The 17,541-nt window shown below is 52.7% G+C and overlaps 7 protein-coding genes across 7 annotated transcripts; 2 read left to right on the plus strand and 5 right to left on the minus strand.

Moving 5' to 3' along the window:
• Positions 1-41: 41 nt before the first annotated feature.
• Z519_02788 (uncharacterized protein) lies at positions 42-2,447 on the minus strand (the record flags this gene model as incomplete). The annotated part of the gene is made up of 1 exon (XM_016760544.1): positions 42-2,447. One exon carries the CDS (start codon positions 2,445-2,447, stop codon positions 42-44), a length of 2,406 nt encoding a protein of 801 aa, XP_016624065.1.
• A 338-nt stretch (positions 2,448-2,785) lies between these two features.
• Z519_02789 (uncharacterized protein) lies at positions 2,786-7,241 on the minus strand (the record flags this gene model as incomplete). The annotated part of the gene is made up of 2 exons (XM_016760545.1): positions 2,786-6,973; positions 7,026-7,241. The coding sequence occupies 2 exons, from the start codon at positions 7,239-7,241 to the stop codon at positions 2,786-2,788; spliced, it is 4,404 nt and encodes a 1,467-aa protein (XP_016624066.1).
• A 998-nt stretch (positions 7,242-8,239) lies between these two features.
• Positions 8,240-9,487, plus strand: Z519_02790 (uncharacterized protein; the record flags this gene model as incomplete). The annotated part of the gene is made up of 3 exons (XM_016760546.1): positions 8,240-8,376; positions 8,415-8,736; positions 8,792-9,487. The coding sequence occupies 3 exons, from the start codon at positions 8,240-8,242 to the stop codon at positions 9,485-9,487; spliced, it is 1,155 nt and encodes a 384-aa protein (XP_016624067.1).
• A 230-nt stretch (positions 9,488-9,717) lies between these two features.
• Positions 9,718-11,052, minus strand: Z519_02791 (uncharacterized protein; the record flags this gene model as incomplete). Its single annotated transcript, XM_016760547.1, has 1 exon — positions 9,718-11,052. The coding sequence occupies one exon, from the start codon at positions 11,050-11,052 to the stop codon at positions 9,718-9,720; it is 1,335 nt and encodes a 444-aa protein (XP_016624068.1).
• Positions 11,053-11,470: 418 nt separating this feature from the next.
• On the minus strand, positions 11,471-14,032 carry Z519_02792 (uncharacterized protein; the record flags this gene model as incomplete). The annotated part of the gene is made up of 1 exon (XM_016760548.1): positions 11,471-14,032. The coding sequence occupies one exon, from the start codon at positions 14,030-14,032 to the stop codon at positions 11,471-11,473; it is 2,562 nt and encodes an 853-aa protein (XP_016624069.1).
• Positions 14,033-15,155: 1,123 nt separating this feature from the next.
• Z519_02793 (uncharacterized protein) lies at positions 15,156-15,903 on the plus strand (the record flags this gene model as incomplete). The annotated part of the gene is made up of 2 exons (XM_016760549.1): positions 15,156-15,591; positions 15,680-15,903. The coding sequence occupies 2 exons, from the start codon at positions 15,156-15,158 to the stop codon at positions 15,901-15,903; spliced, it is 660 nt and encodes a 219-aa protein (XP_016624070.1).
• Positions 15,904-16,054: 151 nt separating this feature from the next.
• Z519_02794 (uncharacterized protein) lies at positions 16,055-17,351 on the minus strand (the record flags this gene model as incomplete). The annotated part of the gene is made up of 2 exons (XM_016760550.1): positions 16,055-16,979; positions 17,080-17,351. The coding sequence occupies 2 exons, from the start codon at positions 17,349-17,351 to the stop codon at positions 16,055-16,057; spliced, it is 1,197 nt and encodes a 398-aa protein (XP_016624071.1).
• Positions 17,352-17,541: the final 190 nt, after the last annotated feature.

Consider the following 17,541-nt stretch of genomic DNA (forward strand, 5'->3'; position numbering starts at 1 on the left):
GCTGCCACCTTAGTCAAAATAACCCAGGCAGGAAAAAATCCTCACAGTTCACCGTGTTGGATGCCTCCTGTATCGCCGCTGCTCCCACTCAAATCCGGCATCCTCATGATCACGACGACCAAGCTCGTCCAGCCCGTGAAATGCTGCGTACGCTGGCCCGCCCCTGTTTCCGGATTATATTGCTCCCAGGCAAAGCCGGTGCGTTCCCACTCGTTGAACACAGTTTCGACGAGATTCTTGCGCAATTCGGTGTAGATTTTGACGGCTTGGGATTTCACCTTCGTGGGCGGTGGTGATGGATTGTTGGTAGAATATTGGATGAGGTCGAGGAGTGACTTGAGGATGAGGTAATTCATGTTCACCCAGATCGGAGAGCGCCAGTAGTTTTCATCCGTGCCGTAAAAGGGGTCCGATTTGGAAAGGGAGCGGATGCCATAGGGAGACCAGAGGTCGGACGGTGAAGCTATGAGGTCTAATACGTGAGGGAGGTGAGGGTGAGTAGGCGGCATTAGGCCGGTCATGAAGGGGAAAATGGAAATATAGCCTTTATGGCAGACGTGAACAGAGTCTTCATAGTCGTCGATTGTAGCATCACAGTAGCATTTATGTTCAGATGACCAGTGCAGGTCGTCGATGTTGCGAAGGATGGCCTTGTGTTGCGACGTGAAGTCAGGTATGTCGTCGGCTTCTGAGAGCAATGTGGAAAGACGCACGAGGATGCGCGACATCATGCCCACCCAGGAGATCAAGTCTGTGTGGAGTTCACCTGGATGAGGAGGTTGAGGGCGCGGATAGTCGTCAAGTCCAGAAGGGAGGATATGTTGTGGTGTGCGCCCGCGCCATCGGTATGCTTCTTTGGTGGAAAAGGCTTCACGGTCGTAGGATTTGACGTCTCCAAATTGGGTGCGACGGAACCAGTAATATTGGCGTTTGAGTAAGGGATATAGATTGCGGAGTTCGGTCTCAATGCGATCCTTGGATTCAGTATATGCAGGACTCGACATTTTGTCCATCAAAATGTCTATGATCAGGAAGAGTGTGGGTGGGTTGGCGTAGTGTGGGTATTGAACTTGAAATTCTGCAGGCACCTTGCTGCGCGCTTCGGGGCCCAAAATCTGCTCGCGAGCAATCCAGCCATCCTGATCCATGAGGTTGAACCACGATTTTACGATGTCGATTGTAACGTCAAGATCCCAATCGGCGACGGGTATGAGATGGAAACCCTCGTCCCACAAGAACCCGCGTGGAAAGAAAGGTCTGGACGGAACGCTGGTGAAAAGCTCGGCGGGGGGATCTTTGACAATCTCCGCTCGAGCTCGTGCGGCTGCGGTTTCCTCCCAGAATCCTTCATTGTCCTCGTCATATTCTGGAGCATAAGATCTGTCGACCAGCGAATCACCATAGAAGTATCCAATTCCGCCAAACAAATTGGAGAACATGGATGCAGAGAAATCGGTGTATGCAGGCTTGGTGAACGGCGCCAAAGGTTTGAAAACCTCGGTGAACTTCTTTTTGAAGTCGTTTGAGGAGCCTGAGATGGCTTTCGTGAGAGATTCTGAGGACACCAACGGGCTAGACGCAGATATGAACTGAATGTCGGTTTCGAAAGCGCCGACGAATATTTTTTGGACCATGTGAAAATTTCCAGGACCAGGGTTCTGTTGGATGGAAAAGGCCTGCCAGGGAGGCGGCATGTTCTCCTGTCCGTATTGCTGGACGAGACTATCAATTTCCGACTTCATGCTCGCGAACACAATGTTCTTGGCTTGCCAGATGGCATCCGGTGGTATCTGCAGGCTGCTCAGGACTGGTCGGTCGAGTGGTTTCGAATCCCAAGATGGGTGTGTCTTGTATGGGAGAAGATTCTCTGGAGAATCTGCAAAGGAGAAGTCGAATTGCCCAAGCTCGCTTGTCTCGCCATGTAGAGTCACCACCCCGTCTTCCTCATCCGTGTCCTTGAATGCAAGTTCACCCAGTCCTTCCATGCCAGCATAGAAGATCAAGGTTGTGACCAGCGTGGCAGGTGCATCTTCTCTTGGATTGCCCTTTATTCTCGCAGCCCAACTCCCACCATGCTGTCCCCCAGGAACCTTGACAAAATCAATAGTCAAATCGATCTTGTTCCCTGTGTCGTGTATCACTTGTCTGCCCCCATTCCGAACATCATATTCTTCCCAACCATAACCGGCCATTCCCTCATGCTGCTCGCAGGTGTGCCGGAAATTGATCTGTGCGGTGCCATAGTTGTCGGTGTTTGCCCATAGCAGGCCAGTCAACAGGCTATTGGGGACACGTGGTCGAACTCCAAAGTACAGGTTTGGTCGGTAAGGACCCCATAGCAGGGTATCGTTCGAAGCATGCGCAGTCAAGGAATAAACCGAGAGAAGAGTGAGAATGAAAAGACAAAGTTTCTGTACAATCATAGGCCCGCTCGCATGGCCCAACATCCTGCCTTGTGGCTAACTTCCAGAGCCTCACTTCAACTCGCCATTGGTGTTGGTGGTCTCGGTTTCGGAGAACATTCCCGTGGTGGACATGTGGCCTTGAGGAAACATCGACGGCGACGTCAGGGGGCAGCGTCTGGACTGCTTGCGTGCAACCGTACACCATACTGTGGAGCATACCACCATATACGAGGTACACAACAAATACCGGCGTCTGCAGTGAATGCAGCGGACGTTGTAGGAAACATGTCTAACAATACACAAATAGGACGGTCTACAGATGTGAAAGTGGGGTATCCGTATTATTAGAATCAAAGGAAAGAAGCAAGCCGGCTTCCAAACTATCTACTCTTTGCCATTCTCAAGCGCAAAAAGCTCACCAACTCCACGGCCTTGACCTCGTCTTCTGAGCGAGAGGGGCCCCGGACCTTCAAGGTCCTCTCCCCAAGGGTCCCTCCCCTCACAATCACTAGCCAGTATCCTCCAGCAATCTGGCTTCCGTACGCCATCTCCAGCTCCTCCAAGGAGTGGAACTCCTCGGAGAGCTCGGCACTAAGGCCAGCGGCCCACAACGACGACAAGACTTCCAGGCACGAATTCTTCAAAGCATTGGAGTCGAAGCTCGTGACTAGGATATCGCACCTCCTGGCTACTGGCTTCGACTCCGCGGCCGCCGTCGCCGTCGTCTTGGACGACTTGCTTGCTTGAGCAGCGATCTGGCTACGAACGTAGCCGATTAGGTCTAGTATGTTGAGGCGGAAACCCGCTGCACGGGTATTGCCCTTGTCCGACTTGGTCTGATATTCTTGGACCAGGGCGTCGTACCGCCCGCCGACCGCCAGGACTCGTCTGGAAGCGTTATCTGCGCACTGGAAGAGCAGCGACCGCCGGTAGAGATACTCCGAATTGTTGCTGAGTGGCGCGATGAGGATCTGTGTCTGGACGTTCATGCGCTGGAGGTACTTCGTCACATCATCGAGGCGACCCAGAAGGGGCAGAGCCTTGCTGAAATGATCGGAGTCACCGAAAAGCTTGTGGAGCTTTGTGCGGACCTTTTCCAAGTCGCCGTCGAAGTTGAACCGCTTGAGGTCAGTCACAGATGTCTCCGGGATGTTGATGGCCGGGCTGCGCAGTTCTTCCCGAATCTGCGTCCATCCTTGTCCTTGAGTATTAAGATGTGATAGAGCCCGCTTAACGTCCGGTGCTTCGACTGGCTTGATGCGGCAGAAGTCAAGGATGAGGTCGAGCAAGTCTGCATGATTAATGTACATTGTCCAGCAGCGTGCAGCCAGGGCAGGGAACTCCGTAAGGACTTCGTCAAGAACCTTGATGGCTTCCGCTTCCTTCAAGGGTAGATCCTTTGCGCTGTTAGATATGAAGTCAAAGTCGACTTCAGGAAATTGTCTCGGTTGTGAGCCTGGTGAAGAAGCACGGTATACAGTTCCAAAGCAGTAGGTCTTGCTGTAGGCAGGAGAAGTTTGTCCAAGCGTGCGTGCGAAAGGGAGAGTGAGATCATATGGTAGCTGGACGACCAGGCCTGAAGAATCGAGAAAAGTTGCGGCTTGTGGATAGAACTCGGCTTTTGGGATGATACTTTGCCGACCAACTTCGACTGCCCCATGTCGACGAAAGATGGATTTCAGCTGGTCGCAAGTAGATATCCAAAGCATCGAATCGACAGAAGCCGTACTGATTGTTGACTTGTCTTCCCAGGCAAGACTTGCAACGGGGCTGTTTGGGTTTGCGAATAGCTTCATGATCAGCGCTTGATATTCGCTAGGATTTTCTGCAGCCATTCTATCAATGTAGCGTTGAAATTTCTCATCTTCCAGAGGCTCGGGAATCAGCCCGCTGTTGAGCAGCATCAAAGCGGTTGGTCTGCGAGTTTGATCATGATCAATCAGCCGCGCAATTATGTCACCTTGTTTCTGATGGCTTTCTTCCTTGAAGAGCTGGGGTAAGCGTGGTGGGTTTTCTTTCAATCTCCCTTCCAGATAGATGCTTCTTTCGCTCTTGGTGCTGAAAGGGAAACACATTTCGAAGAACGTGACTCCAAGAGAGTACATGTCGGCGCGAGAATCGTAGCTGCTTCCCGTCCGTTCAAGCTCTGGGGGCATATACCCTGCGGTGCCAATGTGGTACGACACAGTAAGCATTGCTGGCCTTGACCACGAGAGGTCTTGCTTTGAGGTTGCTTGTCCGTACCCAGCGAGTCCGAAGTCGCCGATTTTGGGAGTGTCATGCGAGTCGAGAAAAATATTATCGGGTTTGAGATCTCTGTGCACCACGCCATGACTGTGAATGTAGGCAAGTCCTTCGAGTATGCGCCGAAACAATCGCCAACCAGCCTCGACATCTTTTGGAAGACCTCCGTTGATTCGATCACGCAATGTTCGGCCGTCGCACAGTTCCATCTGGATATACAACACGGATGGTTCTTTATGTGGTAGCGAGCGTGATCGAACAGGACTTAAAGGCACTTGTGGCGAGTTCTGACTGCGGAAAGGATTTACGCTCTCCATGGATGGCGGCTCTGGGGCGGTTGAATGCTCGAATGGGTCAGTCGTTATTTGTTCTTCCGCTCTTTCTGGTTCTGGGTCGCTTTCAAATGGATCGGCGTCAAAGGCGTCCTCGGGACTGATAGAAGGTGGATCTTGATAAGCAAACAGGTTGCCATCGTCTGAGTCGCTGTACTCAGCCCCCTGGTTACGATAGACTGATGGTTCCATGAAGTCATGACCCAAACTCAAGGGAGCGGCCTGGGGGATCGATCTGGCAGGGACGGCTCGCTGGTGTGGTTCTTCTACTTCTTCGTGTGCGCTCTCGTACCAGGCATTGTAGTACCTGACAATATTCGGATGATTGAGTTTTGCAAGAAGGGCGACTTCTCGTAGGATGTTTTCCAGTTCCTTAATCGACTGGCTCTTGATCTCCTTTACAGCGTAAAATTGCCCATCCAACTTGTTTCTGGCCCGGACGACCTTGCCGTAGCCTCCTTGACCGAGCACAGCAGACTCCTCCCATTCATTTCGATACCTGGAATTTCCAGGTCTGTCACTGTAGCGTCTTACGCGACCCGGAGTGCTGAGCATAGTCAGGGACTGTGTTCGGAAGAGATTGTCATTTTCTTCGAAGAAGATCTTTTTGCTTGAGAGTTGAAAGGCTGAAGGCCGACGATTTGGATTAGATCGAAACATTTCCTGCAGTAGTCCTTGAGCGCTGGATTCGAAATCGACATCTTCCAGCACATCTGCGGGAGATGTGTACTTGGACTTGACGCCTTTCCCTAACGCCATTTGCATCACGATCACGCCGAGATCCCATATGCAAGTCTTGTTTGTTCTTGCTGGCGTTTCGTTGTTTAGCTCTGGAGCGATCCAGAGAGGCAGCTCATCTGTCTTCGCATCAGACTTGTCGCGAACGGCTTCAACAAGTTCTCGAAGTTTCGTCCCGTAGCCGTCGGAAAGCTTGACTGTAACCCCTCTCTTAGGCGACATGAAAAACATGACATTTCCAGCATGGACTGCGGGATGAACATAGCCATGTTTATCGAAGAAGACTAGAGCGTCAACAAGCTCTCGAGTCCAGGTGCGGACTTTTGCTGGATTGAGCGGTCCAGAGAGCTCGAGAAGATCATCAAGAGAACCTTTATCCGCAAACTCGGAAAGAATAGCAAGGGTCCACTGGCCCGTACCATCCTCAAGGGTAAGATGCTCAATCTTAAAGTTGATCAGGTCAACAACATTCTCGTGATGGTGTTCCTTTGAGAACTCCAGATCTTCCTCGACAACCTCCATACATTTCTGCATTTGGGTCCTTGAATCCGCAGTCTCGGGGATGTAGATATCCTTGAGTAGAAGTTGTGGAGCCTGAACGCGTTCGGCATTCACTCGAGGAGATACAATCATGATTTTCTTGTATTTACGTCTGAGAATGACGACCCTGCCAGAGACTGCCTTGAACTTGAACGGTGCGTTTGTGACTGTGTCTTTGCAGGTCATGGACTGGTCAAATCGGATTTGTTCTTCGGGAGAATCGTAGAGTTCTGTGCCATCTTCCCCAGTGGCCGTGCGAGGCAGGTTGGATTTCTGGCGACGTTGTTTCTCGCTCTCGACTTGTGAGTACAGCAGCTTCTCCTTTTCCTCAGCTTCTTCTGCCTGTTGTCTGCGCGCGCTTTCTTCTTTCTCTTGGAGATGCTTCCTAGCCAAAGCTTCTTGTGCAGCACGTTCTTCTTCGAGGCTGAACTCAGTCTTCTTGGCAGCCTTGTCTGAGACAGCCTGATCAAGGAAGTCCATAACGGCAGTGTTGACCACATAGACTATTTCGCTTCCTTGATTTTGTCTCTGGTTGGTCGCGATAATGTGCTCGATTTGCCTTTTGAGGTCAGGGTCTTTAGGCTGAACCTCGACGATGTTGATCTTTGGGAGCACCTTCGGATAGTCGCGTGGAAACTCGAAGATGAGTTTGACAAAATAGTCGCGACATCCAAGTGGTGAAACCCGGACTTGAAAAGCTAAGTTCTCTTGGGTCTGTCGCTGTGTCAGAAGGCATCATGCACAGGGTGTGGTACGAGCTGCTCACCTTCCACGCATCCTTCCTGCCCCGAATACGCTGAAAATCATCTGAATAGATTGCTCTTGTGGCAAGGAACTCGTTACGCTGGACTTCCGGATAACCGGCCAGCTCTTCCTCCAAATACCGCTGAGATTGCTCTAAAGGCGGCGGGGTCGCAGGGGGTTGTGGTTGAGGTGCAGGAGTCTGCAATTGATGATTCTTTCCCTTCTTTTTGGCCGGCATGATGAAGGATTCACTTCAGACCCCCTCAGGGACCTGGAGACCCGCGGGCTGTTCAGTCGTTTAGTTGCAAAAGCCTTGGCAGGTGACTCCTTTGGAGCGCTTGCCTGGTAGCCGCAGCGACAGCTGCAACTACCTACAACATGTTTTTCGTTCTCATCATCGTGGTTTTTGTTGCTGTGGTTGTCGCTAAAATGAAAAGAAGTTCTGGTCGTAGACCCAAAGACTTGTCTTGAGTCACAGCACAAGGCTCAATAGCCAAGACATTCGCGGAACGGAATTACCATATTCCGATATGCCGATTCTCGCTCCTCAACTTGGCCGTTGGGTGTCTCTCAATCAACAGAGTCTATCTGCGCGCTCTGGGAAACGACAGACAAAGTGTTTCTGCCAGGTCAAAAGGACACAGTTTGTCTTTCTTTGTGTGGCTTCCACTCTTGCGCGGGTCGCATTGGATTACAACGCTGTTCTACAGGCTGTCCGGATTCTCACCTTCAAGATGGTCAACATCACGGAGAAAATCAAGGAGTGGGTTGCCGTGTTTTGTACCAAGCCGTCTCGAATCTGACTCGTGATACAGGATCGAGGCCGAAATGGCCCGAACTCAGAGTGGGTTTCTGCAGCTTGTCATAGACGGCCTGGTCCAGTGCTGATTGGGTTGCAGAAAACAAAGCCACAGGTTCGTACTGAGTGCTTGAGAATCCCGGTGGGCGTGCTCTGACAGAATCAACCTCAGAGTATCACCTTGGTTTATTGAAAGGGTAGGTCCTGTATTTGGTCCTTGAAGACTATGAACCTCTGATAAGGAGGCATGGAACAAAAGGAGATTGAGACTGTGAGGACATGAGCAAGGGACAGTGCACGTGCCTGACCTGGATGCACGTGACTACATGACCCAATCCATGCTGTCCATGTCTGAGCAGCGCCTTTGAACGATGGCTTGAGATGCGGTTGTGTGCGTGAAGAGAACTGAGGCCATAAATGAGCCGAATGGACACAGAATGTCAAGCAGACGCGCAGCTGATGATTGTTGGCGAGACGATTGGGCGGGTCCTGTTCTCAACTTTGCACCTTTTCCAAGCGGACTATATTTGTTATCTGCCCTAGAGCCTCACTCTTCCCGTCTCAACTGGCATAGGTTAGTATTCCTTGATGAGAGCTAACATTCTCGACTAGCAAACTCGCCCGGCTACGAGCACAATTACTTGAGCCAGCAGCCGGTGCCGGTTCCGGCGGCGGAACAGGGTTCGATGTCTCGAAATCCGGCGACGCTCGAATAGCCCTAGTTGGCTTCCCTTCAGTCGGCAAATCGACGTTCCTCTCAAAAATCACGAAGACCAAATCCGAAGTAGCGGCATACTCTTTCACCACACTCACGGCTATCCCTGGTGTCCTCGAGTATGGAGGTGCAGAGATCCAGATTCTGGATTTACCCGGAATCATCGAAGGTGCCTCCGAGGGTAAAGGAAGAGGACGACAGGTCATCAGTGCCGCAAAGGTTGGGATTAGGACCCTTGAGTCGATGACCTCCAAATCTCTGACCCCCGTTTCAGACGTCCGACCTAATCCTCATGGTTCTCGACGCTACTAAACGGGCCGAACAACGCGCTCTCCTCGAGGCAGAGCTTGAGGCTGTCGGCATCCGTCTCAACCGCGAACCCCCAAACATCTACCTAAAAGCCAAGAAGGCCGGCGGCATGAAAATCACCTTCCAATCTCCTCCCAAGCACCTGGACGAGAAGATGCTCTACAACATCCTACGGGACTACAAGCTCTTGAATTGCGAGGTCCTCGTGCGCGACGAGAACGCCACGGTCGACGACTTCATCGACGTCATCATGAAAGACCACCGCAAATACATCCGGTGCCTGTACGTGTACAACAAGATCGACAGCGTCACCGTCGAGTATTTGGACGAACTGGCCCGCGAGCCGAACACGGTGGTCATGTCCTGCGAACTGGACTTGGGCGTCCAGGACGTGGTGGAGAGGTGTTGGCAGGAGTTGCGGCTGATGCGCATCTACACGAAGCGACAGGGCGTGGATCCGGACTTTAGCGGGGCGCTCATTGTACGCAGCGGCAGTACGATCGAGGACGTGTGTGACCAGATCCATCGCACGCTGAAGGAGACGTTCAAATATGCGCTGGTTTGGGGTGCTTCGGCGAAGCATATTCCCCAGAGAGTCGGGCTCGGTCACGTCGTTGCGGACGAGGACGTGGTGCAGGTGGTGAGTGCGTGGAAAGCCTAAGGCGCTCGTGGTTGGGCCTACAGTTACAGCTTGTCCGCAGAGGCATTGTGGGTTCCATGGCAAATAAAGCAGTAGACATCAACACGGTTGGCCATCCACAGGAGTAGATTTTCTGCCGTAGAGACTTGAAGGAGGCACAGGGAGCACGTATTTCGGTTGGTCTTCCCCAAAGACTGCTCCCTTAGGATGCCATATTTCCAAACGCGCCCCGGCTTCTATATCGCTTCCCTTCATCTCAGCACCCTCCTGGGATCCAAGCTACTCACATTCGCACTAACCGCCTTGCCCTCAAACACAAACTCACTCATCACCTTCCCGGTGCCGGGCCCGTTCTGGATGCCCCAACATGTATGTCCCGTGGCGATATACACGCCCTTGACGCCGGTCAAGCCCACCAACGGGCCGCCACCCGTCTCTACCTGCGGCAAGTAACATGCCTGCCTGACCAAGACGGCGCCATCGCGCATCTCGTCGGAGACACTGGCGCAATAGTCGACGATATCTTGGCAGCGACTGTCGTCCACCTGGACCTCGGCCGTGGATTTTGGCAGCGGCACCAGGTGATCGCCCTCGCCGCACGCGTAGACTTCGTTGTTCGGTCGCGCGTAGATCTCCGGCGTGACGTGGCTAGCGCGGGATTTTGCGCCTTCCTTAAAATTCTTGGGCAGCGAGAGAGATGTGAACAAGCAGTATGCGCTGACGGGTCTCGAAGGGCGGATGGTTACACTGTGGGCGCGCAATGCGCCGACTGGGGTCCCCGGCCAGACGGTCTTCGTCCACGGCCCGGCAGTGACGATGATGTCTGTGGCGAGGACGGACTTCGATTCGTTTGTAGAGGTATCGGTATATCTGACCGTGTGCTCTCCTCCATCTCCAGGCGCAGGTTCGATCTTGCTGACGCTCCCCAGGATGAGTCGGGCGCCCTTTTCCTCTGCAAGCTTTGCCATCGACGTGGTAAACTGATATGGATGGACCTGCGCCGTGTCTTTAGGTGAGCCCATCGATTCATAACCCAAGACACACTCTTCTGCGATCCAGTCGAGATCATCCGGGAGGCCCATGCTGCGTAGATTGGCGTAGGATTCTTTGCTTCGCTTTTGGAGACTGACGCGGGCGGGATCGATGTTGCCATCGCTGGCAACATCTGCCCGGTGCACTCCTCTGATATGCTCACCTGTGCCTATGCCGGTTCCACTTACTTCGCCATCCACTGGTCCTTTCTGGGTTATCACCTTCGCCTGGCTACTGACATGCCGTCCCTTCATCTCAATCTGGCCAACGCCTACGCCTCTATAGCCCCATCTCTGCTCCCCTCCATGTTCCTTGGCGAGTTCAGAATGTAACTTGAAACTCAGCGGTACCAGGCACGACGGATACGCCCATAAAGCCAACAGGCCACCGGCCTTGCCCGACGCACCGCTGGCGATCCCTGTTGCCTCAACAAGATGGATCGAGTGCAAATCTGGGTTGTATTTGGGATGGCGAGTGAGGAAGTAGGCAGTCGTGCAGCCAATAATGCCGCCGCCGACAATCACTATTGACCTTTTCTGCTCGCGCTCGGCCATACTGACATGCCAAAAATACGGCTTTGAAGGCGACAGAAGAGGCGAAAAGGGTCTGATATACAGAATCCAAAGTATCTCCAATGACCTCACACGTTCATCGGCTATTCCCCGCCAATCACAATCTTCCAGTCACGTTTTCTGTTATTGAACCATACCACATATAAACACATGTCTCGTTGTCCAAGTACTCCGTATATTTAGATACAGTAGGAGACTTTACACACGTGACCTTGGAGTTTGCGGGATCCTTAACAGTGGGAAGGGGTCCAAATAACCGACGATATCAAGTCAATCACTCTTATCCAGAAACTGCCGTACTGCGATACACTGCCTAGGTGAAGAGTACATAGCCTGTATAGATGTCGGTTCAGGACATTTCATCCAACACCCATAAAGCCACAGCTTCTCGATAAGCAGATCAGTCAAGCAGGTCGAGCGTCGATACCTCCTCGTAAGCGATATCCTCCCTTTCCACACCCCGCGATAGCTCGTAGGTTAGGACGGTCATATCCATATATGTCAGCATGAGCCTGTACCGGCGACTGCTTTCCAAGGCCTGCCATGGCTCTGGGCTTGATGGAACTTCCCAATCCCGTAACTCGGCCCTGATCCTCCTCCCAAAACCCCTTTTCCCGGGGTCATGAGACGGGCGTTTCCTCTTCGTCCGCGGTCGATTGGTACGCTCCCCGGAGTCCGCATCCACGTTCGAGGGCTGGGAGTCGTCTTCCTCGCCACTGCGCTCATCGACGACAAGCACGGTATGGTCAAATGTGGTTGGAATTCCATCCACAAGCCCGTCCCTTCCCCACTTTGTTGACTCGTCAGATTCTGATCGAACTGCAAATTCATCCGTCCTAAAGCAACCCTGGACTGGCGAAGCTGCTATCCCAAGCAGTGGCCCAAATGGTCGAAGTCCTTTCCGCTCTTGTTTCTTGGTTGGTAATATCCAGCTCACTCGCAGGCCCAGTGTTCCGGTTTTCTCATTCTTCGTCAACGAACAGACTGCACATCGGCCGATCTGGGTCGCGACGATAACAATGCCCAACTCAGGGATTTGCAGCATCATGTTGAGTCTATCGATGTTGGCGTGATTTGTGCTCTGAATGATAGGAGGCAATGCCTGTTTGAGGATGTTGGCACAAAAGACGTGTGGGGAATCGGCTTTTGGGGCCATGAGCAGTCTTAAATTCGACAGGCTGCAATGGAGAGTGGGTATACTGGGTGGATTGGCCCTGACCTCGGCTCTGAGAACTGTCGAAGCACTGCTCTCGATGACAGGCTTGGGGATTTTCAATTCAGTGTGTTGGCTTCCGCGCAACGGAGAATCCATGTCAGATGTGGACATGACATCTACGTCAATCTCCTGGCTGTTTCGGTGTGCGAGACTTGACAGTGATGTAGTACTTCGCCGGCTGGTGGAAGAAAGGTCAGCATCCTCCACTTCCTCCGAGCTGGAAGGATATTGCAATTCTTCCTCTTCGCTCTCCTCGGAGTCCGTGTCAGCCTCTGCGAACTGCATATATTCCAGCGAGAGAGTGTCTCTTTGAGGTGTTGTAGAGTTATCGCCAATGTCAACAGATCTCGCATTAGAACCAGAACCGGAGATAGCCTCACTGATTTCTGACTCGAGGTTGTCATGGGTGTCTTCGGTGGTCCAAGTGCCGTCCTCCGAGGATCCATCATTACCGTATCCAAGATAAACTGGGAGCGAACTCGTATTAGCCTCAGCATGATCTGCGTCGACACTAGCTTCTTCCATATCAGACCAAGAGTCAAACGTCTCCCGGACTTCATCACTATCGTCGTCGTCGTTCCCTCGGTCATCATACATGATAAAGTGTATGTGACTATTGCTAGGCGTGCGAAGTCGGACAACATTAGTCAGGTCGTAGCTTTCCAGGTTGTTATGTCCATGATACTGGGGAACCTTGAAGTATCCGCAAAATTGCTCCATTGTCCTAGCTGGCCGGAAGGCGCGAGGATCTAGGGCAGCGACAAGCCAGCCGCCTTCCCGCCTTCGGTAAGCGTTAGCACGCATGCTCCTTTCCGAGAAATCCCAGGCCTTGTGGCAGATCCCTTGCCAAATCTGCCAGATCTTCATCTCACCATTGATGGCGGTGCTCAGGAGCCAATTGCCCTCCAGGTCATCGTCTGTGTTTACAAAGGATATGCAGGGGATGTTATGGTCGTGGCCGTCAATACCACCGAGAGTGATTTTGTAATTTTTATTCCGCGGTGGAGCGGTAGCATCAAGACCTATTGCCATCCATTCTTGCCAATCTGTTTGTTTAGCATGATCGGACTGCTCGGAATCATCGTCGGACATTCGATCCTCGTCGTCCCTCCCTCCGTTGCCCGCGTCTGTCAAGGCGAAGGCAAATACAGTGATTTTAGCACAAGGATCATCGTCTGCAACGTGGTGAGGCGTGTTCGCCGATACGGCAATCATTCGGGCATTGGTGTGGATGGCAAGGCCCCAGGCAGATTCATGAACCCACTGCGTGAAGAAAGGCCAGACGCCGACACAGTCACTCCGACCATCTGTGCTGAAGCGGTACGGGTCTTTTCGAATGGCTTCAAGAATGGACTTGGTATAGTAGGCGCAAACGTTGCCGGAATCGGTTGCCATGAGGAGGATCTCCTCTTTCCCCAAGTCTCCCACAATCAACTGGTTGATTCCATGAGGAAATTGGGAGTCAATGTAGCCGGCAGCACCCGGATTCGCCAGCGAAGGCACAATGAGGAGAGCAGGTAGTCTGTAGAGTTTCTGAAAGGGAAAGTCAGGTCTGTAGACAGCAACGGTATCTCTCGTTGCGATAAAGTAGAGATTGAAGCGTTGGGACAAAGCAGTCAAATTGTTCCGCCAGTAAGACAGAGGTGGAGGACAGGGGGCTCCATCGCGTAGGAACCTTTCAGCTCCTTTCTCGATGCTAGTGAAACCAATGTGAACCGACTCGAATAGCCTGCTCTCTTCGTCCATGCTTCTGCAGAACGTCCCAGGGTTTGGTTGTGCCAACCGGTGCTCTGTGTTCAATAGAATGGCAATCTTGCTTGCCGCTCAAGGCATGGCGGAGTGTGTCTGCCACCGCAACAACGCGTGTGTTCTCTCTTTATCTTGGTCTAGAGGGGTTTGAGTTCGTCCGGAGGAGGTTCAGATCCTAGGAACGGATGGAGGTGCAGGCGCATGAGCGCAGGTATATCGAGAGGGAGATTTCGGCTCGCTTCACCTTGCCTGCAACTCACCGTAGATGTCAGCGGCTGTCGTGTCTGTGTGCGAGGAGGACGAGGAAGAGAGGGAGGAAGGGGAGGTGAATAGGTTTGACCATCGACTGTCAATTGTGGGTGTTGCTATTACTGCAGACCAGTGAAGGCAGATTGACAGCTGGGACACCAGAGAGACCGAATACTTGCCGTGGCAGCAGTAGTACGGACAGAGAGTACAGCGAGTACAGTGAAGACAGGACATGAGGTGGAGTGACAGAGAGATGACGCATTTCATGTGCAGCGCAGTCACCGAAGGCTGGTGGGCGGAACGAAGCGAATGGTGGGCGACAAAGGCAAACTACTCGTGCACGAGTCTATCTCACATTTTATTCTTCCTTCTTCAGAGAGACAAGAGTACATCCGACTCCACCGCTTCCACCACCGCCATCCCACTCATCCTGGTCTACCGAGTAGCCGATGGATTAACTCGCACGCCGACACCTTCATTTTCTGATCGAGGTTGGCAACACAGAAAGCCTCGATTCGGCAAGTATTGCATACACAACCGGCCACCTCTGCGACGGCTCGACTCATCCCCTGAACCCCTGGTCACATTCTGCGACCCTGCACGCCATATACATCCTCTCGCATGCGACTTATCATCTACCTGATTCATGCATAAGAGCAGTCCGCCCTCGGCAAGTGGCCCTTGATTGATCTGTTCCGTCCAAATTTGCCTCAGCATCTGCCGCGGCGGTGACGCGTGGTGGTTACACAGCATATCACTACCAACGTTCCCGCTGAACCTTCTAACCGCAATCTCATTTCTCGGCTTCAATTCAGCTCGACCTCTTCTCCATCTTTGACATTGTCTCTACCGTGCTTGGCCCAGCACAACCATGGATTTGCTGGCTACGGTCAGAAAGGAGGGTTCGCGAGGGGGCCGAGGGGAGTTCAAGTGGTCCGACGTCGAAAGCTCTTCTCATCGCGAAAATTATCTCGGTCACTCGCTGATGGCGCCCGTCGGACGCTGGCAGAAAGGCCGCGATCTTACCTGGTACGCAAAGGGCGACGCGGATTCACAGGGCGATGAGGATGCCGCCGCAAAGGCAGCGAGAGAACGGAAAGAGGAGATCCAGCGAGTCAAGCAGGCTGAAGAAGATGCCCTCGCTCGAGCTCTGGGGTTGCCTGTGCCTCAACGGAGCAATCCGAATTTGGATGAGCTGGGGGCCCGACGCGAGGTCGACAACGTTTTGAAAGAGGCCGCAGCGGGCGAGGATATCGCATCTCCCAGGGGAGTTGGTTATGGGCGAACGGCCAGGGTCTCGGCTCCGAGTGAGGGGAAACCTAGTGCTACGGAACGCCTCGAAGGCGCCCTCACAGATCAGGACAAAGAGCTTCATTATGCACTCAAGGAATACAGGCGCCGCCACGGCGACCGAAAACACAGAAGCCGCAGCCGGAGTAGACAGAGACACAGAGACAGCCACCAAAGAAGACATAGGGATGACCGACATCGACATAGAGAACGCCAATCTCGATCCCCCCGGCGAAACAGGTCTGACCGACTGCGATCAAAATCACCTTCACCTGCTCGAGAACGTGATCGTTATCGTCGAGAGCGGTCTAGAAGCACCTCTCCATTGAAGCGCCGCCTTGAAGGCAGCCGGGGTGAGAGCGAGAGAGGATACGAACGAGCTGGACGACGCTGAATCCTGATTGCTTGAAAGCGCCCTGGAAAATACTTCCGCCGATCCATGATCAGATGCATGCAGCTATCCAAGGTCAAATCTCTCCACTATCTCAACCCCAGTGAAGCATCGAAGATGTCACTCTCAAGGTCCTTGATGTCCACGTCTACTACACTTGCCGCACGTCCCGGTCCACTGGCACCCTGTCGAGCGGCAATATCGGCTGATGCGCTAGTGTCAACAAATTCCTCCAGTTCCTCGCTCACCGTTTTCAACTTCTCTTTCACGCTCGCCACTCCTTCAATCCCGACGATGTGACGAGCAGGCGGATTTTCATGACCACCAATGGCTGTCAACGCATGGACAGTCTCTGCAATCAATTTTTCTGTGTGTGCATGACTAAGGGGAGGATACAAGCTGACTACCTCGTCACGGCTAAGAAGGTAAGGGCCACTCTGCCTCTCCGCTTCTGATGAAGGCGACTGAATTTCCGTTTCCGGCGGAGGCGGATATTGGGCTCGAATACCAGGAAGGCGATTCAGCAGGCCGTCCAGGATTCCTCGAAATATTGGAGCCGTGTGACCGAATTCTCGGGTATAAGCTTTCATTGGGGGCGCTGAAGTGATCTTGTTGGTCAGGATTCCAATCTCGACGCTGGCTTGAACAATGGTCAATTTGATGTTGAAGGGTGCAATTTCATAGGCGATACTGTCACAAAAGCCTTCCAGTGCCCACCCAGACGCACAATACATGCTCAGTCCCGGTGTTCCGAGGTGACCCGTGATGCCAGTCAGGGCGATGATGTGACCGTTCATCTGCGAGCGCATCTGAGGTATGACAGCTTTTATGATATTCATGGGGCCAAAGAAATTCTTCTCGAACTGATCGCGCACCAGCGTCAGGGTTCGCGAACTGGCTGAAAGCTCTTCGACGGTCCCAACTACTGCTTCGCTGGTGCAGCAGAAGAGGATGTCGATCTTTCCAAAGGTATGCACGGCCTCTGCAACAGCCGCCTGACATTGCCCAACGACCCTGTCTCCAAGTTAATTTCTGCCACCTTGTAGAAGACAGACGCAAATAGAACCTAAGTTGTACAATGTCATTTGGCAGAGGCAAAGGCCACAGTACATACCTGATATCCAAAGCCACAACTTTTAACCGCTCCTTCATCCCAGGTGTGCGTCCAACCTGAGACAGGAACCTCTTGAACTCCTGACTTCGGGCCCCATCACTCTCGAACTCGGCTTGAATGATGCCGGAGACAACGTAGTCGCCGTGATCAAGCACCTGACGTGCAAGTGATATGCCGACTGGAGAGTCTCCTGAAGTCAAGAGCCAAATTCGAGGGGCATTATGTGTGGGAAACTGAGGCGTTGGTGTGCCCACCGAGCCACCATTTGCCATCGGTGCGCGCAACGTGAGCGTTGACTGATCATTGCGTCCTAGGACGCCATCTACGATGCCTCTTGAGGGAGGTTTTCAGCCGGCGGTCGAACAATCCAATAGAGAGTGCTGATTTAGCTGATATCAGAGCGATCAAGTCGTGGTCGAAAATGGCAGGCTTATTGGCCCGAAGATCGAGCTTGCGAGTCAC

The sequence above is a fragment of the Cladophialophora bantiana genome (assembly GCF_000835475.1).
Source record: "Cladophialophora bantiana CBS 173.52 unplaced genomic scaffold supercont1.3, whole genome shotgun sequence".
Lineage (NCBI taxonomy): Eukaryota > Fungi > Ascomycota > Eurotiomycetes > Chaetothyriales > Herpotrichiellaceae > Cladophialophora > Cladophialophora bantiana.